The sequence below is a fragment of the Plecotus auritus genome (assembly GCF_963455305.1).
Source record: "Plecotus auritus genome assembly, chromosome: 12".
Classification (NCBI taxonomy): Eukaryota; Metazoa; Chordata; class Mammalia; order Chiroptera; family Vespertilionidae; genus Plecotus; species Plecotus auritus.
The window spans coordinates 37588343-37610676 of NC_137778.1; the positions used below are offsets into that span (position 1 = coordinate 37588343).

Below are 22334 nucleotides of genomic sequence, written 5' to 3' on the forward strand. Positions count from 1 at the left end.
CACAGGTCTACGTTCATGAGCCATGCAGGCCGGGCTAGACTGTAAGTTCTTTGAAGTCAGAGATTGATCTAAACTGAGCGCACATCTCTAAGTCCACACCAAGGCCTGGGGACCAAAGTGCTCGGACCGCGGCTTCTTCATTAAGTGTGGGTTGCACTTCGGATCTTAAAAGTCTCTATGGCTTCTAACATTCATTCACTCAGCAAATATCTGGTGAGACCTATTGTGCCCCACACAGTGGGAAGGGACAGGTTGGAGGAGCATGGAGCCAGCAGGGAGAAAGCACCTGCTTTGGAGCCAAACAGACCCAATGTCTGAATTCTTGCTGAATCACACAGAAATAGCAAAAATTGAGGCAAACCACTTGGCTTCTTTGAGCCTCAGTTTCTCGCAGGCAAAAGGGCGTGGGTATACTTAACCCAAAGATCTGTGGGGCGTAGTAGGAGGGCAGAGCTATGTAGTGTACCCAGCACAAGCTAATGAAATGTCCTCACCTTCCATCCACCTCCTCAGCCACCTTTCAGGGAAGGACACACACGTGTAGGTAAATACCCAAAGCGTTCATTCAGACCAGGCTGTGTCCCTGGCGGCACAGAAATCATACTCTTCGGGTGGGGTCTGAACTCCCAGCTGGGGATCTGGATTTCCTGGAGCGCCCTTCGATGGGTAGGTAGGTAGGTAGAAATTGGACTCATGCAAAGTCCAGGCGAGGAGGAAGGAAGGAAATCGTGAAGTGGACCGGTGGCCCGGGTCACAAAGATTCTGAAAAGTTCTCAAGACTGGGGGTGGGGGTGACACTGGGCTGTACAGACTCCGCCAAGATCCTAGGAGCGGAGGGTGGGCCTCCCCGCATCCCCTCCTCCCGGAGGCCGCTCGCCCAGTCCCGCCTCCCGCGGGGTCCCAGGTGGTGCCGGCGCGGGTGGCTAGGCGGCCACGGGAGGGCAGCAGCGGCCCTCTCCCGACCCCACCCCGAGCGCCTCGCAACTTTCCCGACGCCGGGCCGCCCCTAGGGGCTGGGAAGCGGGGCAGAGGGTCCTGGGGAGAGGGGCCGCCTCGCCCGCCGCCCACTCCTCCCAGCCCCAGCATCTCCTCCGACCCCGGCCACGGTGGCCCCAGGCCCGGACTTGGACAGGCGGAGCCCGGCCGGGGCCCGCCCCTCCCCAGCCGGCCCGCCCGCCCCGCCCCTCCCCTCCCCTCCCCTCCCCTCCCCTCCCCTCCCCTCCCCTCCCCTCCCCGGCGCGGCGCTGAGGAGGGCGGGGCGGGGCCCTCGGGTCAGTCTCTGCCTCGGGCACCGGCCGCGGAGCTGAAGGCGGCCGAGCGGAAGGTACCCTGGGCCGGGGGGCTGGGGGTGCGGGCGTCCCTGGAGCTCGTCCCGGGAGAGCACTCTCTCCCCATCCGCTTGGCCGGAGCTCGGGGCGCCGGCTGGGGAGGGGTCCTGGGCCCGAGCGCCCGCCGCCTTCCCGCCCTTTGGACGCGGCGTCTGGGTGTGCGGGGGTCCGGCCGGCTCGGCCCTCCCTGGGCTGCAGCCAGGGCCCCGGGACCTGCCCCGCCGGGCCCCTCCCTCCTGGTGTCCGAGCCGGACTCCTTTCCCTTCCCGTCCCAGCTTCCCGGAACCTGCCCCACCGGGCGAGCGGACAACTTGGGTCTCCGCGAGAGAGGCCCAGCTCAGACCGGGCGGCCGAGGAGGACCTGGGTGGGGTGGGGTGCGGGCCGAGGCCGGTGGAAGTGGGATTTTTCCCCAGGCGGGGCCGGGGAATGGCGGGAAGAGGGGCGGGGTGTGATCTGCGGGGGCTGCCACTGCTCTGCGGGGTCTGGACACCGCCCTAGACGGTTCCTGGAGCCGGCCCGGGGTGGGAGGCTGGGGGGAGCAGGAGGGATCCAGCTCCTTTGTGTGTGTGTGTGTGTGTGTGTGTGTGTGTGTAAGGATCTCCTTTCTTCCAACCCTCGCCCTCCCCCCTCCCACTTCCCAACTTGTTCTGGGCTGGGAGACCCTAGGCCGAGTTCTGGTTTTAAAGTTGAGGCGATATCGGATTCCTCCCCTAGACCTCAGGGTGGTTGGCAGGGCACGGCGGGCCCCGGGTCATCTGGAAATGGAGAGAATGAGGACGGGGTGGATGTCTGCCTTGTCTCAGGGGAGGCCCCAGGAGTTCCTGGCTCCATTCCTGGCGGTCTCGGGGCCCCTCTGAGGGTCTGAGCGGCAGTTTCTCTGGGGCTGCTTCTCCTGGGGAGCTGTTGTCCTTGCCATCTTGGCCTTAGTCCTAAGAGTCCCCGCCTGGGCCGGCCGCTCGCTCTTCTGGCCCAACCAGAGCCTTTAGGGAAAGGCTCCAGGCCACTTAATGCATGCCCTGGTCCCACTGCCCGCGCCACCTAAACTGCCCTGCTGAGGGAGGGCACTGGCACACCAAAGCCTTAGCAACTGGTGATTGCCCTCCATCCATGTCCGGGCGACCAGCGCGGCCTGTTTGCACACAGCTGACCAATGGAACTGGTGGGAGGGGGCCGAGGGGAGTTGGTCACCTGGGAGTTGGTTACCTTTTTGAAGGATGGTTTCCATTTTTGGAGATCTGCCCTCTTGCCTGTCTTTTGGGGTATCAGGGAGAGAGCCCCCCTTCCAGGCGGAGAGAGTGTGGCTGTGAACTGGCAACTATAAATTCTCTCTCACTCGTATCTACTTCCCTCACCCCAGTTTGTGTGTGTAGGGGAGGGAGGCCACCCAGGACCCCGCTGTCCAAGATAAGGAGCCTTCGGCTGGAATATTCACTTCCTACAGGACGGTCCAAGGCAGGGGTGTGAGGCGGTGGTATGTGGGGAGAAAAGGAGTTCAGCCCAGTTTGACAGGATGTGGGACAAAGAGAAAAAGCTAGGTTTTGGGCAGAGATCAGGTTACCATCTCCTTCTTTCTTAACGACTCCCTGCCTGTTTGCTGCTGGGCCTGGCCCTCATTTGTCTCCGTTTTGGGGAGCTCCTCCCAGCAGCAGTTCCAACAGTCTGGACTCTCTCTTCCTCTAGGCCTACCACCTGGGAAGTTCAGCCGGCTGGGGGTCAGCTCCTCTCCCCTGGGGGCAGGAAGTGAGGCTCAGCTCAGGGGCAGGGAAGCTGGGAAGGTGTGATGAACGGTGCAGATGCTCACTGGTGTGTGCTTGGGCAGGGCGGGGGGGGGGGGGGGGCGGGGGGACATGGAAACCCCAGGAAGCTGACTCCTCGCCCTGAGTCACAGGGAGGGGTGGGCAGGGCCTTGGGTGAACTGGCTGGACGGAGGGGAGGAAGGGGCTGTTCCGTGGAGTGGGTGGAGGTGACTCCCTGGTGGATTATTCTCTGCCGCTCTGCTGTGGTGGATGTGTGGCTCCCGCGACAGTGTGGTCATTGTCCCCTGCCTGAGGCTGAGTGACCCAGTGTTGCTGCCAGGCCCAGGAGGAAGGGGGAGGAGGGCAGGCTGCCCGAATGTGGGCTGTGGGCACCGTGGGGACTGAGCCTCCTTTGTGTAACGGGGCTTTGGGAACCGAGATGGGGTGGGCCAGGGAAGCCTGCTGGCTGCTGCCCCTGCCCTCTGTCTGGGTTTCCCTCCCTCTGCTCTGTCCCACCTCGGGGGTGGTACGGAGACTCGATGGAGTCACACAGCCCTGCTTCGAGTGCCATCGCTGTCGTGACTGCTGATTGCGTGTTTGAGCCTCCCTTTCCTAACTTGTCAAACTAGGAAGCTCTCCATTTCCCTGCTAGGCTTCTGGGGACCGAGGGAGATGACTTTTTTTTTTATATATATATTTTATTGATATTTTACAGAGAGGAAGGGAGAGGGATAGAGAGTTGAAAACATCGATGAGAGAGAAACATCGATCAGCTGCCTCCTGCACACCCCCCCACATGTGCTCGCAACCAAGGTCCATGCCCTTGACCGGAATCGAACCCAGGACCCTTCAGTCCGCAGGCCGACGCTCTATCCACTGAGCCAAACCGGTTTCGGCGGGAGATGACTTTTGTCAAAATGCCCCCCCCCCACACCCCAGTTTCAGTTTCCCTTACCCACCTACCACCTGGTCGCCTGTTCTTCTGGCCCAGGCCCTTGGAGAAGAACCGCTCAATTTGTAATGGGGTGGGCATGACTTGTGCTGGGTGAGGGACAGCGTGTTCTAGATTGTATCAGAATCCCGGTAACAAGTGAAGTCTGGCTCTTTGGACATGTCCCCGAGCACCCCCTCTAGGTGTCCAGGGCCCCACTGTGGGTGAGTGGATTCCGTCAGAACTCATGTTGTCTGGCTCCCACGTGGCTGGGTTTTCCACCTCCCACTTCTGTGTTCTAACCCATGGCGGGAGACCTGTCCCTGAGCCTGAGATAAAGAATTTTGAGCCCAATTTCCCGAGCAGTTGGTTCTTGGCAAGAACATACCTGAGCAAGCCCCTTGCCCTTCTTTTGCTGGATGCTTCGGCTTCCGGGGAGGTGTTGGGGGGGCCCAGAGAAGTGCTTTTGGGCTTATTAGGCTTCTCCCCAAATCCACACTGCCTCTCCCCTGCCAGCCCCAGCCATGGCTGCGATCCGAAAGAAGCTGGTGATTGTGGGCGATGGGGCCTGTGGGAAGACCTGCCTCCTCATCGTCTTCAGCAAGGACCAGTTCCCAGAGGTCTACGTCCCCACCGTCTTTGAGAACTACATCGCAGACATCGAGGTGGACGGCAAGCAGGTGACGGAGAGCCCCTTCCCATGGCACCCCGCCCAGCACTGCACCCAGCATGTCCTTCTTCACCACCAGGGCCTCGCTGCCCTCTCCCTGCTGGCACCAGTGACGGTCAGGAAGTGAAAGTGCAGTCAGGAAATCCAGATGCACCTCCCGGTTCTCTCCACAGTGACCCTTCGCCTCTGAGCTTTAAGCTCCCCCAACTGCAAAATGGGGGTAATGATAAGGCCTCCTTCAAAGGGTTGTTGTGAGGATTCAATAAAACTGACGCTCACCATGGCAATTCATAAGCAGCACAAAGATTAAGCGCTGATGTCTCAGGATTTGAAAAAGAAACTCACCTAATTGGGGGTGGGTGACAGTGATCGGCACTATTCCTGGCACGTAGCAGGTGCTCCGTGGGTGTTTCATGGAGCCCCAAGGACCAGTGGCTTCCGAGAGGAGCTCCCGGTGGCCGAGTGGGGGTGTGGCTCGGGCCCTCGGGCTAGCTACTCACGGCCCTGTGTGTCAGGTGGAGCTGGCCCTGTGGGACACGGCTGGGCAGGAAGACTACGATCGCCTCCGGCCGCTTTCCTACCCAGACACTGATGTCATCCTCATGTGCTTCTCCATCGACAGCCCGGACAGCCTGGGTGAGGGCCTGGAGGGAGGGGACCAGAACCCTTTGGAATCAACCAACCCGAGGTAGTTCTTGCCTTGGCTTATTTCCGCCATCCTCGGAGGCGGAGGCTGTGGGGAGGGGTGCAGAGGGCTGCTCGCTTCCTTCACTGTGGGAACGCTGGCCCTTAGGAGGGCTCAGGGGAGAGGTTTTGAGCTGTAAAAGGGACTGTCATGCTGAACACCCTCTAAGATTGCTGTGGGGAGACCAGGGGCTTCAGGGAGGGGGGGCTTTCTAGTCTGAGTGGAGGCACCAACACCTGTTGGGTCTTGTCTGTGCAGAAAACATTCCTGAGAAGTGGACTCCGGAGGTGAAGCATTTCTGCCCCAACGTGCCCATCATCCTCGTGGGCAACAAGAAGGACCTGAGGCAAGACGAGCATACCCGGAGGGAGCTGGCCAAGATGAAGCAGGTGGGTGGGCGGCCAGGCTGGGCCCGAAGCGAGCCTTCTGCCCTGTTAGAGGGGTGGTGGCACCTGCCTCCCACCCTGGTGAGGGAGAACGAGGGGTAGCCATCAGAATGAAGTGACTTGTCCAAGGTCACTTGGCATTTTGGTTTATTTTTCTGTGGTTGGGGCTATTAAGATGAGTAAGAAAATAAACCCATTATAAGTGGCTGAAAGAAAGGCCCAGAGGGAGGGAGCTGGCTCATCAGGGCACCTGGTAAATGGTTCTCTAGCCAGGATTCATTTATCAGAGAAAGCTGCCAGAATAAGGAGCACGGACTACCCTGAGGATAATTATGCCAGGGTTTTAAACGGGACAGATGTGGTCAGGTCTGTGTTAGGAACGTTACTCTGGCAGCCACACAGCAGAGGTTGTAAGAAAGAGAGCAGGGAGGCAGGAAGGTCCGTTCGGAGGGGCTAGATACCTATTCAGGTAACAAGGATTTAGCTTGGGTCTAGGGCGGAGGAGAGAATCTACACCAATAAAAGAGAAACATGCAAATTAACCATCACTCTGCTACGCCCACCAGCCAATCAGAGCGAGTATGCAAATTAACCCAACGAAAGAGTGAAGACTGAAGACAGCATAGAAGGAAGAGGGAGGGAAAGCAGAAAGTGAGGCAGCGGGGGAGGGCAGCGGCTGTGAGAGGGAAAGCGTGGGGGGTGGGGGGGCGGCTGCTGCGGGAGGGAGGGAAAGTGCAGGGCGGTGGCGATGGCGGGAGGGAAGGGAAAGCAGGGGGGGGGGGCGGGAGGGAAGCCCCCTGGAAGCCCTGTTCTTGTAGGAATCTTCCTGCAACGGGCCTCTAGTTTTAACATAAACAGGGGTCTTGGTCGCTGATCCTGCCGCTGCCCAGGGTGCTGGGCTTGGGTGCTGTGCGGGTTAGGGCTGGAGGTGTTTCTTCTAGTTCCTACACTTATGGGTGTGGTAGGCAGATGCACCTGCCACCAGCTTCCCTTGACTTCTCACCTTCCATCCTCCCAGGAGCCTGTGCGATCTGAGGAAGGCCGGGACATGGCGAACAGGATCAGTGCCTTTGGCTACCTTGAGTGCTCAGCCAAGACCAAGGAGGGGGTGCGGGAGGTGTTCGAGATGGCCACTCGGGCTGGTCTCCAGGTCCGCAAGAATAAGCGCCGGAGGGGCTGCCCCATTCTCTGAGACCCCCAAGGCCTCTCCTCCATCCCCACCTCGAGTCCCTTCACCAGGGGCGCAGGAACACCCCCAAGTCCCATCCTTTTAGGGCTCCGTGCTGAAGGCTCCCTTTTCCAGTTCCCTCCAGCCCAGGACTGCATCGAGTCTCCCAAGACCCCAGCCCCAGTGGTGGTGGCAGTGGCGGTGGCGGTGGCAGGCCCTCCCTCTCTCACGGCACTCTGGGAGCCTTGCTGTGCCCCGCCCTCCTGGAGCAGAGTTCTGCTGCTGCCTGGGTCTAGGGTGGGGCTCTGGGTCCCTTTGGCCTTCCCCGGAGGATCATCACACCAGCACTTTATACACTCCTGGCTCACACGTCTGGGGAAGGGGGTTTGGAGGATGTAACCCAGAGTCCTGGGCCCTGGTATTTCTGCTTTGGGCAGGGGCCCTGTCTCTGGCTATACCTGCTGGGGGGGCATGAATAAAAGGGCCACAGGCTTCAACATGTATATGGCAGCTTCCTGTCTTTCTCTTCTGGTCCCTGTGTTGGCCTTGAGCCTGTAGTCCCGTCTCCTCTTTTTCTAGTCGCTAACCAGGGCGGCCCCTGTTTGCAAAGGCAGGACTCTGGCAGGCAGGGTGGAGTCTAGGAGCAAAGGATGAGGTCATGCCTGGCTCTGGGCCTTGGGGGCGGGTGAGGGGAGTGGTCTGGAGCAGAGGCTAAACTTAGCTGTGGGTGGCTTCCCTGCCACCTCCCACTGGGTTTCCTCCCCTGGTCGTGGGGGCTGGGTTCGGCTCGAGGGGGAGGTGGTATGGCCTTGGGTAGTATCCCATCTTCTGTGGGGTCAGCTCGGGGGTTTTGGAAGCAGGGACCAGGCCAGGAAGACATGGACGCGTTTGCATAGAACAAGATTTTGTTTTCAGTTTTTCTTACCCCCCTTACCCCACATTGTTAGCAGCTTGTATCATTCTTCCCTGCAGGGGAGCGGGGGAAGGGCTTGGGTTGTAAACTCCCTCCCCCAGCCTTCCTGTCCCTTGGAGAGGCAGTTCGGCTGGGTTTGGGTTCAGGCTGGGTTTGGGTTCGGGTTCGGGGCAGGGTAGCTGGGCGCTTAAGGCTCGGGTGGCGTGCAAAGGCCGAAGGCCGGCTGCATCTCTTCAGAGTTCATTTCTCCACTCTGGCTCCACTTGCAGGGGCAGGTCGGCGTCACCCTCCAGATCCTGGGAGAGGTAGTCGTGACTTTGGGGCCCTGGAGAGAAAGGAGGCGAGCTGTCTTCCTTACCTCCGCCCCAACCAGCACTAGCCTGGCCCTGGCCTGCCCCGGCCCAGCCGTACCTGAGGTAGAGACGCTGAGCTTGCTCAGACCTTTGAGTAAGTCCTGTTCGTGCTGCGGGTCCACTTTGGCAGGGAAGGGGCACCCGGTGTAGCCCCCATTGTCTCTACAGAAGTCCAGGAATCTGTGGGGGACAGGGACACTCACACAAGTGTGCCTGGCTGAGGAGCACCAGCCGGGGCCTTTGGACAAGATGCTTAACGTCTGAGTGGCAGGTAACTGGAATGAGGGTGCTGTGAGGTGGACAGGTCTGAGATGAAGTGAGCCACAAGGAGGTAGTTATAGAGAGACAGCTGCCCTATGCGGCGGGGGCAGGGGGAGCTTGGGGATGCTCACGCCTTCCAGTCGGAGTCATGGCCCAGGAGCAGCGGGTTGCCCACCACGATGAGCAGAGCCTTGGCCCGGGTCACAGCCACGTTGAACCTCTGGAAGGAAGTGTTGGCGTCACCGGAGGGAAGGGCCCTAAAGGAGGAAGCATTCCTGCCCCCTGCCAGCCCTCAGACCTTGGGGTTCTTGAGGAAACCCAGGTTAAAGTCCAGATCCAGCTGAACGAAGCTCTGGCTGCTCCGCACGGTGGAGATGATGATGACGCTGCGTTCTTGGCCTTGGAACTCTTCCACGGAGCCCACCTAGAGGGAAGGGCGGCCTGAGACCAGGGCCTCAGAGGGCCAAGCCCTGCCTCGGGGAGCTTGAGCTCCAAGGCAGGTGTCACAGGGGAGAGAGCGAGTGTTCTAACAGGGGCAGGGGGAAGGACAGGAGGATGCCCCGGAAGCTGCTGCAGTTAAAGGGATGGGGGCTGGAGAGTGTTCCAAGTAAAGAAAACATGGGCCCTGGTCCGTGTTGCTCAGTGGTTAGAGCGTTGGTCCTCACACCAAAGGATTGCAGGTTCGATCCCTCGCCCCACTTGGGGTGCATGTGGGAGACAACCAACTGATGTCTCTCTCCCACATCGTCACATCCATGTTTCTCTCTCCGCCCCCTTCCACTCTCTAAAAATCAGTGAGAAAAAAAAAATCCTTGGGTGAGGATTAAAACAAGGAAAAAGAAAACACGTTAACTCAGCAGTGTTTTTCAAACTTTCCTGAAGATAATCACTAATTATTTGTTAAAAAAATGCAACCCAAGAGAGAGGCCTCCAAATACTTTTTAAAATACGTTTTTATTGACTTTAGGGAGAGCAGAAGGAAGAGGGAGAGAAGACAGAAACATGGATAGGCTGCCTCCTGCATACTTCCTACTGGGGATGGAGCCAGCAACCCAGGCTTGTGCTCTGGTCACGAACTGAACTGATGACCTCCTGGGATGATGCCCAACCAACCGAGACACACTGGCCGGGGCCAGGACTCCGAATCTTAAAGCGCTGGTTCCAACGCTGGCTGCATACACGATCACCTGAGGAGCTGGAAACCATCCCGATGCCCTGGCTCTGCCCCCAGATCGCTGTGCTAATTGGCTGGGTGGGGCCCTGGCACAGGCAGTGCCAAAGCTCTCCAGGTGATTCTTATCTGCAGCCAGTGCTGAGGAACGTGGCCTGAGAGAGAGTGAAGCTACTGTCCCAGAGGGAGGAGAGGGCAGCGGGACACTATCACGTGACAGGTCAGGCAGGCCGGGGAGCCTGGACTTTACTCTTAGAGCAGAGGCCTCCAACCAGCCTGATCATAAAAACGGTGTGGGCTGTTTACGAAACATGCAGGCATCCTGGTTGCATCGCGAACTGAACCACAGGTCCGCATATTCAAAGTGACCGCTTGGGGAGAATCCTAGTCAGGGTGGGATGGGCAGGGGCAGCCTGGAGCAGCAGGGCAGGAGCCTGAGGCTCTCTGGGAGTGGGGAAGAGAGGGGCGCAGAAGGCAGATAAGAGCGGATGTGAAACAGTGGTCAGTTCACCTTCAAGTCCTTGATGTCATCCAGTCCCCGGAGCTGCTTGTCCAGCCTGGTGATGCAATCACGGATTTTTTCCACCTGGAAGATGGGGACAGGGGCCTTTCTCTCACCCTATCACCCCAGTGCAAGAGGGAGTCAGGCAGGAGGCCAGGGACCTGGGAGGCACCCAGGAAGGGGCAGCTGGGAGGCACACTGGGAGGGGCAGTGACCTCTGAGCTTCCTGGATCCGGGCGGGCGAGCAAGCAGAGGCCCGAGCTCCGGAACCTCCACCTAGTGGTCTGCCTAGGAATGAAGTACCATGGTGTGGGTGTGTGTCTCACCCTTGATGGGAATTGAGGGCCTCACCTGCTTCCGGTATGGAGAGATGACGCCCACATGTCGGGGGCTCAGGCGGCCTTTGCCCTTCTTGGAGGAGGAGATCAGCAGCTTCTTCAGGTACGAAGTCACTGTGGCAGCCTCTTCGGGGTTGAAGAAGGAGGGGCTGTTGCCCTCACGCTCATCCTTGCCCATTACGCCGTGAAAGATGATGGGAAAGCCCTGGACACAGTCAGGGGAAACCCTGAGCCGAGCCTTCCTGCCCCTCTTGCCTCTCACCCCAAACCCTTCCAGGCAATTTGGGCTCCCAGGCCCCCAGGCCAAGGTGACAACGGGAAGACCTGTGGCTTCCACTCAGAGCCACTTCCTCCCCTGCACCTTCAACGGGAGGGAATGGGGTGGGAGCCCCTCACCTGGCGAGGCAGGCCCTCCCATTGGCAGAAACGTTCCCGGTCCACAACATTGGCACAGGGCTGCAGCTCCCGGTCATAATACAGTTGGTTAGGAATGTCCAGGATGGTGGGGTGAGACCTGAAGGGCGGAGGGGGAAGGGAGAGCAAGACCGGGAATGGATTACTCACGCCTCGCCCGCTCTACCTGCTCGGCCCACACACCTTATCCTCCTGCCTTCTGTCCACTGGGTAGCAGGCTCATTCACCTACAACGTCTGCTGCTAGGACCGTAAACCACAGAAAATAGAACCGCATGTGGTTCTGGAGAGGCTCTGGTCCATGGGTTTCAAAGACCAGCCAAATTTAAAAGAAGAAAATAAGACATGAGAAACCCACTCTCAGGTTTCAATTTTGAGGAGGAAGAACAATACACACAAGCATCATCTACTTGCACCGGTATTTGATGAGATAATGTGTTAAATCCCCAAACATAAGAAACACAGGCAGTCCTCGGGCTACGCTGGACTCGACGCACGTTGTTTCGTGGTTACGTCTCCATCTCCCATTTATTTATTAAAAAAAAAGTTCCGTCATTTTGACGTTTGCACATATGTGCTTTATGTTTTTTATTATTTATTTACCACAAGTAAAGGTCAGGCATTGCTATCTTCCTTTTAAATTTTTTTTTTTACTGTTTCACTTCATTACTGCTGTGTATGTGCTCCATGCGAGTGACATAGGTGCTTCTGTAGGTGGGGTCCGACTTACGGCGAAAATCGCGTTACGTCGCCATAGGAACGGGTCTCCGACATAACCTGAGGACCTACTGTACTAACACAATAGCTAATGTTTATTTAATTCTTAGTGGGCCCCTCTAAGGTGCTAAGGACTTGGGAGCTGTCTGAGCATTTCAGATGCATGAACTTGTGGATGAAAGGAAGGGTAGCTCTTTAATTTGAATACCAACGAGGTTAATAAACAACTACATGGTCCCTATTTTTCTAATTTCTCCTTGGATTGCCTGGAAACTTCATCTGGGACCCGCACCAGATACATCCGAGTGTCTGGGAACCACTGACCATCCCTTAATATGCAGATAAGCAAACTGTTCTAGAGCAAAGCTGCTCGTCAGGTCACACAGCCAAGGAGTAGGCGTGCCGGCCCAGAGAGACCGCAACCCGGTTTACAGCCTTTCTGCTCCACAGCCTCGGAGCAACAGGCCCGCAGGTGGAGCCTCCAGCGGGGCCGACAGGCGTGACGGCGTGGGACGGCAGGAGGGGGAAGGTGCGGGGTACCTGTAGTTGCGCAGCAGCTTGGTTATGAACTGGGGGTTATAGCCATCGGGGCCCTTCTTGTACAAGGCGTTGTAGGTAAGCAGCCGCTCCAGCAGGGAGTACCCCAGCCCGTGCTTCTGGGCCAGTGGGGAGCGCAGCACGGGCCCCAGCTGCCGAGGGTCTCCCGCCAGCACCAGCTGTGCTCCTGGGTCGTCCGATTCCTTGACTTCCATCAGCCCTGGGAGCAAGGTAGCGCGGGGAGAAAGGTAAGTGGTGGGACCTCCCCGGCCCCATGCAGGGTGGCGCAGCCGCAGCCCACCCTGAGCCCCTTACCTGCTATGGCCACCAGACTCTCAGGCTCCATGCAGTGGCCAGCCTCATCGATGAAGATGTGTGTGAAATGATCGATGGGAAACTGGGCCGAAACCAATCTGGGAGGTGTCAGGCCAGGCCGAGGTCAGACCCAGGGCCCCGACCACCAAACCTCACCAAGCTGGCCCCTAACTCTGCTCCCTAGCCTGCGACCTCTTTACTTATATACACAATTAGGAGACACACATATGCCCGGCTGGTGTGGCTCAGTGACTGAGCGTTGACTCATGGACCAGGAGGTCATGGTTTGATTCCCGGTCAGGGCACATGCCCGGGTTGTGGGCTTGATCCCCAGTTGGGGGCGTGCAGGAGCCAACCGGTCTATGACTGTCTCATCATTGATATTTCTGTCTTTCTCTCCCTCTCCCTTCCTCAATAAAAACATTTTTTTTTTTTTTTTTAAAAAAAGAGATACACATACACACGTCCCACCTGCTGGCAGTGATGAGGGTGGTGATTAAGACTCGATATTCCTGCAACTTCTTCTTAGCAGGAAACACGAACTCCCCCTTATTTGCGTCCCAGTTACAGCAGGGCTGTGGGTGTGAAGGGAGAGGGCATCGGCATGGCGCTCCCCGCTCTCACCCTCACTCTGACCCTGGGCTCCCAGGCCATTTATTCACCTCTCATTTTACACACAGGGAAATGGAAGGCCAGCTCGGGGCCCTGGCCCAGGCGAGGCCCCACAGCGAGGGTGGGAATCCAGGTCACCTAATTTCCTGGCCTCAGTGCCTACCCCGAGAGCTTCCCTGCACTTCCCCAGGTACCTTGATGTCCTCGGGCACCATGCGGATGTCCCTGCTGGGGGCCAGGAGCCGGTAGATGGAGCTGGGCAGGTGGGTGCGGAGCCGCTGACAGAGGAGGTCAGCCCCTGAGTTGGATGGAGCGCAGGCCAGGACGTGGGCCTCGGGCAAGAGCTTCACCACCTGGGGGGAAGGGGATAGGCAGTGTGGGAAGCAGCTTCCAGATCTGGGGGGTTTGTGTGTGTGTGTGTGAGGGGGGGGAGTAAGCATAAGACTCAGTCGTGACAGTGATGCAGGCGGCGCACTGTGACATTTGCCTCCCAAAGCTGAGGGAGGTAGGGACACAAAAGGCAAGTTCTGATCCCCAGCCTCCTTGCTAGTCCGAACAGCACGTCCGATGCTGGAAAACGTGCAGTAACTAGACAAGTGTATGATGACGGACAAGGGAATGGTGGCTCTAAGAGCTGTGCAGTGCACAACCTACACCACCATCTCAACAGCCACACTGCCCCGTGATGCCCACCCACTTAGGGGCATTCAGGAAGCTGGACGGAACCAGAATCCGGGACAACTGCGTGGGCCTGGGGGAGTCCAGGGGTAGGCCCCAGGTCTTTGCTCAGGCCCCACCTGCTTGATGGCTTCCACCAAGGTGACAGTCTTGCCAGTGCCTGGAGGCCCGAAGATGATGTAGGGGGCTGGACGGGTGGTGCCCATAACAATATGCTTCATGGCCTGAAGCTGCTCTGGGTTTGACTCCAGACTCCGGTCATACAGCCTGGCAGAGGGTCAGGAACATGAAGTTATCCAGTGTCCCAGAGGCGCCCCGGACTCCATGCTCCAGGCCCAGAGACCCAGCCCACAGTCTCACTTGAATGTCACATCGGAGGGCAGCCGCGGGACCCCACGGGCAGCCTTAGGAAAGAGTGTGGGCCACAGCAGGTGGCGTCCCGTCAGCTCCAAGGCACGATGCTGCACCCGCAGGGGCTGGCGGTTGAAGGTGAAGCTCACCTTAAAGGTCAGCCCATTCACAAAGCGGTCCAGGAGGCTTTGGGAAGGCAGAGAGACGGGGAAGACTGCCAGTTAGGAGGGTGGGCAATTCAAGGCCAGGACTCTCCCCCTCTACCCCAACTCCACCCCCACTTCCTAAGACCTCTATGCAATCCCTGCAGGGGAGGGAGCTTGCTAAGGCACCTCTGAGCCCCCTGAAGAAAATTCCTCCTGTCCCGTCCCTGGGGTCCCACTCATCTCAGGGAGAAGCTCCCCTTCTCGTTGGCCTGAGAGATGTCTGTAGACCCTTCAGGCAGCTCAGGGTTCCCCCAACACCCACCTCGGGGAAAAGCTCAGCTTGACACGGTCCAACTCCACCCTGTGCACAAAGCCCTTGTAGGTGATGGGGTCATTCTGGTGAGCCTCGGAGCACAAAACGGCAAACAGGTGGTCTCCCCGGAGCACTGAGGGGCGGCTCTCGGCCACCCCAGGAACCTATAGGGTGTGAAAACAAGTCAGATTCTATCTCAGGGAGGCTCACCAGAGAGCCCCTGCCACCCCAAGACTCGGGGAACTTGGCCTCTTTCCCCTCCAACCAACAAGAGCAGAGTCAGGGGACCAGGAAGAGCCAAGTGTGTCCAAGCTGCTCAGGGATGCTAAGCACAGGGATGCTGGACACCCTCCCACGCATCTCTCAGGACTTGGGAGCCAGACCCCCAGCCTGCCCAGTTGCCCCCTTAGCTGGCTCAGGTCCTACTCTGCCTTTAAGATCTCATTTAAAACTCAGTTCCTGCAGGAATCTCGCTGGTCATCCTTAACCCCCACTTCTCACCAGGTCCCTTCCTCAGCACGTGTGTGAAGAACCTGTTCTCACAGAATGCTGGGCATCTGTGGGCACACTCAACATCTGAGAGCTGGAAAGAGCACCAAGGATTACCTGGTCCAGCTCTGTGTTTTTCAGGTCAGGGAATGCAGGCCCAGAGAGTGAAGGCCACATAGCTGATGGCAGCAAAGTCAGGACTAAAACCCAGGTGCTTCCCACGGCCCTGCTCTGACCCTCTTTCTGGGCACAGGATGCCCACGCTGCCCCCTGCTGAGCCCTCCGGGGGGGGGGGGGCAGAAACATCTTCATCCTTCCTCTCGTCTTGCCCAGCTGTCAGGAGCAGCATTCTGCCCACAGCCTGTGGGCTGAACCCCCATCCCCACCCCCGATCCAAGCCCCAACCTCCAACGTGAGCAGCTTGGGGTTCTGGGAGACAGGGTCCAAGTTCATGGGCACCGACTCCAGGTCATAGTGCCGGATGTCATGCTCCATCTGCAGCTCCTCCAGGTGCAGCAGTAGCTGGAATTTCATCTCGTAGTTTCTGCACTTCAGGGATGTCTCTAGCTGGGCCCTAGCAGTGACGGTGTGGGAAGTTGGGGGGGGGGGGGCAGGAGGAGGATGGGTCAATGGGTCAGGTAACCCCCATGCCCAGGAGCATCCACCCTCTCCCATCTGCAGCTCTGGGACTATGAAAGGATTAGGAATCTGAGAAACTAGAAGGACCGTGAAGGGAACCCTGGCTCTTACTCCCCGCTCCTTGAGTGGGCACGGGATCCCTGGGCCTGGAACATACTCCTCTTATGACCTCCACCCTCACCTCATTCACGTGTCACTCCCTGCTCAAATGTCACCCTCTCCAAAAGGCAGGGACTAACTGCCCTCTGCAAAGCAGCACAACCCATCTCCTCGCTTGCCCTGCTCGGGCCTTGGCTAAGCTTTACGTTAGTTCTTCACAGCATTCATCGCTCCATGAAATTGTAAGATAAATGGTCTTTTGAAGAAATTTTAAGATCAATGCTCATTTCTCCTCTGACTAATATAGGCAAGGCCCTCATGTGACTGCTTCACCTTGAAGAGTGCCCTGCGCATGCGCAGTGCGTGCTGAGTAAGGTAAGGAATGAATGGAGCAGGGGAGGCTGCAGGGTGTGGGTGGCTGCGGCACGTGGGTGGGAAGAAGCCAGAGGGAACAGATTCAGAAAGCATGAGGGTGTAGGGGACTGGTGCTTACTTGATCTCAGCAATCTCCTTTGGGGCTGTGAAGATACTTTTTCCCTGAAGAAGGGTGGGGAGCAGATGCCGGAGGCGGGTGGGTGGGTGGTATGTCCCCAGCACCAAGCTTAGCTCCAGGTCATAGCCCTTAGCACTGCAGGAATGGGGGAAGAGAAGCTGTCACAAACAAAGACCCCTCACTTCAGAGATGCGGAGAACACCCCTCCCTGGGGTGCAGGAACCCTACGCAGTAATATTGCTGGAAGGGGTCAGCAACCTTTGCCCAAGGAAGCATAACTCACTACACCTCATGAGGCTGCTCACCCCAAGGCCGGACCATTCCTTCTCAGTTCTTGAAAATGCACAATATTTGAAAACATTTAAAAATATACGTGTAAGACGGGCGGTGTGGTTCAGTGGTTGAGGGTCAACCCATGAACCAGGAGGTCACCACAGTTCATTCACTGGTCAGGGCACATGCCTGGGTTGCAGGCTTGATCCCCAGTAGAGGGGCGTGCAAGAGGCAGCCAATCGATGATTCTCTCATCACTGATGTTTCTCTCCTTTTCCCTTCCTCTCTGAAACCAATAAAAACATATTTAAAAAAATTAAAAAATATATATGTAATACATATACACTGAGTGGCCAGATTATTATGATCTCTGAATGCATAATAATCTAGCCACTCAGTGGATATCCTATATAATAAAAGGCTAATATGCAAATTGTCCCCTCGACCAGGAGTTCAACCAGCAGGCAGGCCAGGCAACCGCCCATGTCCCCTCCCCGTGGCCAGGCTGGCCGGACCCACCCATGCACCAATTCATGCACCGGGCCTCTAATATATATACATATATATATCTATATATATATATATCTACATGTAGATATATATATATAGATATATATATAGATATATAGATAGATATCCACTGAGTGGCCAGATTATTATGCGTTCAGAGATCATAATAATCTGGCCACTCAGTGTATATGTATATAGCAATACACATTTGTCAGAAAAGAGGTAATAAAACAGTAAGTAAACAGCATTCTCACCATCCAGGCATAACGAATGTTAACTTTTTGGTATGCAGCTGTCCACACTTCTCTCTTTGTAAATTTGCATTATACACATATATTTTTAACAAAAAGAGCACAATGGTCTACAGTTTGCTTTTTTGTGTGAACAGTATTGTGTGAACATCCAGCCAGGTCAAATTCTATTATTCCATTCACAGTAAATGTTCAGAAAAGGGAAATTTATGGAGACGGGAAGCAGACGAGAGGATGCTCAGGACTGGGAGGGAATGGGGAGAAAGGGGTGAGAGCCGGGCCGGACAGCTTCCTTTTGGGGATAATGAAACGTTCTACAATAGATTGTGGCGATGGCTGCCCCTGTGTGTGAATATACGAAGAACCACCGACTTGCACATTTTAAACGGGCGAACTGAACTGAGTATCAATAAAGCTGCTACAAAAGGAGGGAGATGTCTGCATGGGGGCTGCCTAATAACCCACCACAGAGCGGAAAAGCCTTAAAAGTTTTTCACACTGCCCGCATATTGGCAACTTTCTCCCTGGACAGAAAGGGTCTCCGAGGCCTGGAGGAGTTAAGAACTCACAGTTAGGAAAGGGGGCCCACACTGTCGCATCGGGGCACCCCAGCCTGGACTGGGTTGGAGGGAGAAGTTACCGGTCAGGTCTCTGTCCTTCCTCAATCCGGGCGGTCACGAGAGGGTTCCCAGTGATCCGGGCCCGCTTGTAGGGCGCCGTGGGCTTCAGTTGTGCGGCCAGGGGACTGTGGGCGACGACAGCCAAGAAGCGGGCAATGTAGAAAGTGCCAGCTCCTTCCGAACCCGGCTCCTCGGGGCCCAGCAGCTCCCAGATCACTGTGGCTGGGAAGTAGCCCACGAAGCTGGTCTGACAGTGGACGTGGAGCTCATAGCACTCACCTGGGGGAGGGGTTGAGTGAGTGGGAGGGTGGTGAGAGAGGGGTCCCTCACCAGCACCTGTGCCCTGGAAACTCCCCGACAGAGCCCCATCCCCAGGCAGGAGCCACAGGACAGCACCAGCGTGGTTCCCAAGCCCCAGCCCTCCCTCGGGCAAGCCCCTGCCCACCCACGGGTCATTCCTTTGGAAACCACTCACCGGGGCCCAGTGAACAGGGCAGCTTCTGGTCTCCGTTGTAGAATTTAAACTGGGAGGTCCAGAAGAGTGGAAAGACATGGGTGAGGGTGACGGGCTGGGTTCCTCCATTCTGAAGCCTCAGGGTCAGCATCTCCTTGCGGTTCAAATCCAGGCGGATCAGGAGCTGCCCATCCTGGGTTTCATGGGGCCCCCGGACTTCCACGTCCACCCCATGTTTCCCTTGAAGATACTCAGCCCTGGGGAGAGTGGGAGTCAAGGAGGGGCTGGGGCGGGAGGGGCCTGGTTGGATGTTGCCCTCAGGGAGTGGCAGCTGTCCTGGACAACCCACCCCCTCCCCTGACCAATTAGCTCCTTTCCTACCCTTACCCCCACTTCTTAAAGGAGGGCCTTACTCCAAAGGGAGGCAACTCACACTTTCTCAGCCAGACAGCTTCCCCCCAAGCCCCACCCCCCTTACACACACACACACACACACACACACACACACCTGTCATGGAAGATCTTGGCAAACAGTGACTTGTGGTGGTATGTGCTGGTATCGGACACGTCGGTCCAGCGGTCCAGTTTGAAGAACCTGACCCGAGTCTTGGTGACATAGGCCAGATTGGCAATCTTCATCCCATACAGCATGGAGGAGAAGCCAGGGGCAGGTTTCCCAAAGCTGCCGGAAGCAGAGGAGACTGGGAAGTGAGGGAGGGCAGGGCCAGTGGGAGGCAGGGGTGTGCTGGAGAGGGTGTCTGAGGGTTGCTCTGCGGCAAGACAGGGCCCGGGACAGGGACAGAGACTCAGGCTGGGGATCGGAGGACTTTTCAATGTTTTAAGGAAAGGCAATGGGACTTTCCAGGACAAAATCCGACAGTTTTAAACAGCAGGTGTGTACGTGCATTTCTGAGGAGGGATGTCCCATCGTGGCTGTTGATTTGGAGGACCAAGAGGGAGAAAGAAACAAAGTTTTTTTTGGGAGAAAAACTACTGGGGACAGAAAAAGATACAGCCAGCCCAGCGGGAAGAACAAAGACTAAGGGGAAGGGAAGAAGTGGATTCCGAGGGCGGGCCTGGGGTCTAGCCTGAGGCGGGAGTGAGAGGGGTCAGAGAGACAGAATGGGTGTCCGGTGGGGGCGGGCAAGGCGGCTGATCAGACAGCCCTTTTGCACCCGAAGTCAAAGCGTGCAGGTAGAACTCAAGCAGGGAGAGAAAGGATCCTTGTCCAGAGATCAAATAGCTGGCTCTGTGCCTGGAGAAGGTGAAATAGGGAAACCTGGTCAGAGGAGCAAGAACTCAACGTTCTGTGCCTGAAATTCGGTTTAGTCAACACAACCAACGCTTACAGAGACCTGCTATGTGCCAGACACTAGCTGCCGGGGCTCAGAGCGGCAAGAGCCCCCGCGAGGGGCTTTCAGGGCAGCACTGAGCCCAGCCTGGGGGCAGGAGTGGGTGTTCACGAAGGTTTCCCCACGAGCCAGCGTCAGGTGCAAGGGAGCGTGCCAAGTGTGGACTAGGTGGAGGAGTAGGCGGGAGCAAGGGCTGAGGGGCTCGCCACTGGCCGGCTCACTTCAGGTTACTTCACCCGAGTCTCAGAGCCTCACTTTCCTCCTCTATAAAATGGGGACCACGACAGACTTACCTGGCAGGGTTGTGAGAATTACCCGAGACGGACACGGCAGTGAGCCACTTAACCCAGTGCTTGGCACATAAGGAGACCTCGGTAAGGGGGAAGGTGCGCTATGATTAGTATCACACACAGTCTGGTTGTACTAGGGTGAAAAGTGCAAGGAAGGGAGTGGCAGGAGGCAGCAGAGGTGGGCAGGGACCAGGTCACGCACAGTTCTGCAAGCCTGACCTTGACCCTGAAGGCCAGCAGGCCTCCTCCTTTCCTGGCACCCAGGAGCCAGAGGGCATCCCCACATGTGACATACTTCCTGGGCATATTCAAGATCTGGACAGCTCTCCACCCTCCCTCAATGCCTTCGAGGGAATGAAAGCAAATCCTAGTTTGTAAGACCCATGGTAACCCCTGTTTAACTCTTTAGGCTGAACCAGCATGCTCACTCACTAGCATACAGTAAGAGAATTTACAGTAACAGACGTTTCCCTGGTGTCCCCTGCCTGTAACTCTGCCCTTTTCCTTCACCCCAAATAAATGAGAATGTCATGATGCAGAAAACTTTGAATCAGCTCTGATTTGTGTTAAAAAGATAAGGGGTCATTTGAAAACACAATAGAAAATATGCTCAGTAAACGCTAGCTACTAGTATTAGTATTCACATTAGTAGTGATAATGGTACTAATAGTTAGCAGCAGGAGCAGCAGCAGCAGCAGCAGCAACTTACTTTCAGCCCGAATCAGAGGCTACACTGTGGTTACAGAACCACCGGGTTGGTGGGTTTTAAGCAGGGGACTGGCAAGACCAGATGTGCATTCCAGATCACTCTGGCATCAGGATTGGAGGGTAGATTTGCTGGAGGCAAGACTGTAGGCAGAAGACCAGTTAGAAGAAGGCCATTGCAACAGTCCAACTGAAAGATGACAAGGGCAGGAACAAGGCCGTGGTGAGGGGAGAAAAGGGGCCAGATCTGAAAATACGGAGCATGTAAGAGGAGGAGGATTTGGTGATTGTCTGGAAGGGGAATGGAGGCGGGAAGGAAGAGGAGTCTAGGACAATACCGAAATCAGTGGCGTGGCTTTAGGGGTTATTCCTGAGACAGAAGGTAAGATCAGGAGGAGAAGGATGCTGGAGGGACTGACCGTGACATCTGGATTTGGACACGCTCAGTTTGGGATTCCGGTGGCAGGTGGCTCCGGAGAATTCAGGCCAAAGTCAAAGGAGAGCCTAACATTAGGGTGGCCCCAGGTTGCAGTTACAATCATAGTGTTCAGGATCTCCCCAGGTGGTGTGAGTCGTCTGAGAACAGTGGGGGCCAGGACAACCCAGGGAGGAAGAGAAAACAGAGAAGGAAGCTCCTCCGTACCCCCATCCCCGAAGGAGGAGCATCAGGAAGAAGTCTTAAAATCAGGTATCAGCCTCAAACTCTGCCGAGTCATACAGTGAACGAAATCAGGTCGTCACCATCAACTTTCACCTGGGCTCCTTGGTCAGTGAGTCATTCAGTTCCAGGGATTGGACACAAACTCAAATGCAGACAGAAGCCAGGCTCCAAGGTATCTCTGACACCCTCAGCCTCAGGCACCTATACAGCGCCATTATTGAATCATTAGTGTAAGAAGGAACGTCCCTCATCTCCAGACAGATGTTGCCAGCAGGGAAGGTAGGCCCAAGATGGCCAGATCTGGCTTTTGAGAGAAGCCCAAATCAAAATTTTAATGTGAAATAGCCTATTTCTGGAAACTTCTGTGTGGGCACAGGGACAGAAGGAACTCATCCCTGCCTGGTCTAAGGAGACAATCATAAAAAAAAAAAGTGTGTGCTTTTTTAAAAAAATCATAAACTTAGTACATACTGGTTGGAAAAAAGAGCCCCAATTTCCTAGATTTCTAGGAAAAAAAAAGATAAACAATAGAAAAGTTGAGCCGAAACCGGTTTGGCTCAGTGGATAGAGCGTCAGCCTGCGGACTGAAAGGTCCCGGGTTCGATTCCGGTCAAGGGCATGTACCTGGGTTGCGGGCACATCCTCAGTGGGAGGTGTGCAGGAGGCAGCTGATCGATGTTTCTCTCTCATCGATGTTTCTAGCTCTCTATTCCTCTCCCTTCCTCTCTGTAAAAAATCAATAAAATATATTAAAAAAAAAAAAAAGAAAAGTTGAATATTCAACCTAAAGAATAAATCCAGATGACCAAAAAAGTATAAAATATACTTCAAAAGTAGAGATGCAAATTAAAGTAAAAATGAGATACTATTTACTCAGCCGGTGTGGATCAATGGTTGAGTGTCAAACTATGAATTAGGAGGTCAGTTTGATTCCAGGCTCAATCCTCAGAAGGGGGCGTGCAGGAGGCAGACA

General features: G+C 56.2%; 2 protein-coding genes across 5 annotated transcripts in view; one reads left to right on the top strand and one right to left on the bottom strand.

The window, feature by feature from the left end:
• Positions 1-1208: 1208 nt before the first annotated feature.
• On the top strand, positions 1209-7454 carry RHOC (ras homolog family member C). 4 transcript variants are annotated; one of them, XM_080647730.1, is made up of 6 exons: positions 1256-1324; positions 3010-3132; positions 4513-4676; positions 5182-5302; positions 5610-5740; positions 6756-7408. In XM_080647730.1, exons 2-6 carry the CDS (start codon positions 3123-3125, stop codon positions 6927-6929), a joined length of 600 nt encoding a protein of 199 aa, XP_080503856.1. In that variant the 5' UTR covers positions 1256-1324; positions 3010-3122; the 3' UTR covers positions 6930-7408. The 4 variants fall into 4 exon arrangements, with proteins under 4 accessions (XP_080503858.1, XP_080503856.1, XP_080503857.1 ...); XM_080647731.1 differs by lacking the exon at positions 1256-1324 and adding an exon at positions 1463-1693; XM_080647732.1 differs by lacking the exon at positions 3010-3132 and having other exon boundaries at positions 1209-1324; positions 6756-7454.
• Positions 7455-7795: 341 nt separating this feature from the next.
• The window catches only part of MOV10 (Mov10 RNA helicase), a 22806-nt gene continuing 8267 nt past the window's right edge, over positions 7796-22334 (bottom strand). The window contains exons 3-21 of the mRNA XM_080648122.1: positions 18862-19035; positions 18375-18610; positions 17920-18178; positions 16246-16380; positions 15420-15588; positions 14535-14689; positions 14076-14252; positions 13835-13982; positions 13232-13390; positions 12897-13000; positions 12426-12523; positions 12114-12330; positions 10840-10957; positions 10457-10648; positions 10115-10189; positions 8731-8856; positions 8564-8652; positions 8230-8351; positions 7796-8143 (exon numbers count right to left, since the gene is read on the bottom strand). Coding sequence (XP_080504248.1) covers positions 8052-8143; positions 8230-8351; positions 8564-8652; positions 8731-8856; positions 10115-10189; positions 10457-10648; positions 10840-10957; positions 12114-12330; positions 12426-12523; positions 12897-13000; positions 13232-13390; positions 13835-13982; positions 14076-14252; positions 14535-14689; positions 15420-15588; positions 16246-16380; positions 17920-18178; positions 18375-18610; positions 18862-19035 — 2845 coding nt within the window. The 3' untranslated portion in view covers positions 7796-8051. The remainder of the gene's footprint in view (positions 8144-8229; positions 8352-8563; positions 8653-8730; positions 8857-10114; positions 10190-10456; positions 10649-10839; positions 10958-12113; positions 12331-12425; positions 12524-12896; positions 13001-13231; positions 13391-13834; positions 13983-14075; positions 14253-14534; positions 14690-15419; positions 15589-16245; positions 16381-17919; positions 18179-18374; positions 18611-18861; positions 19036-22334) is intronic.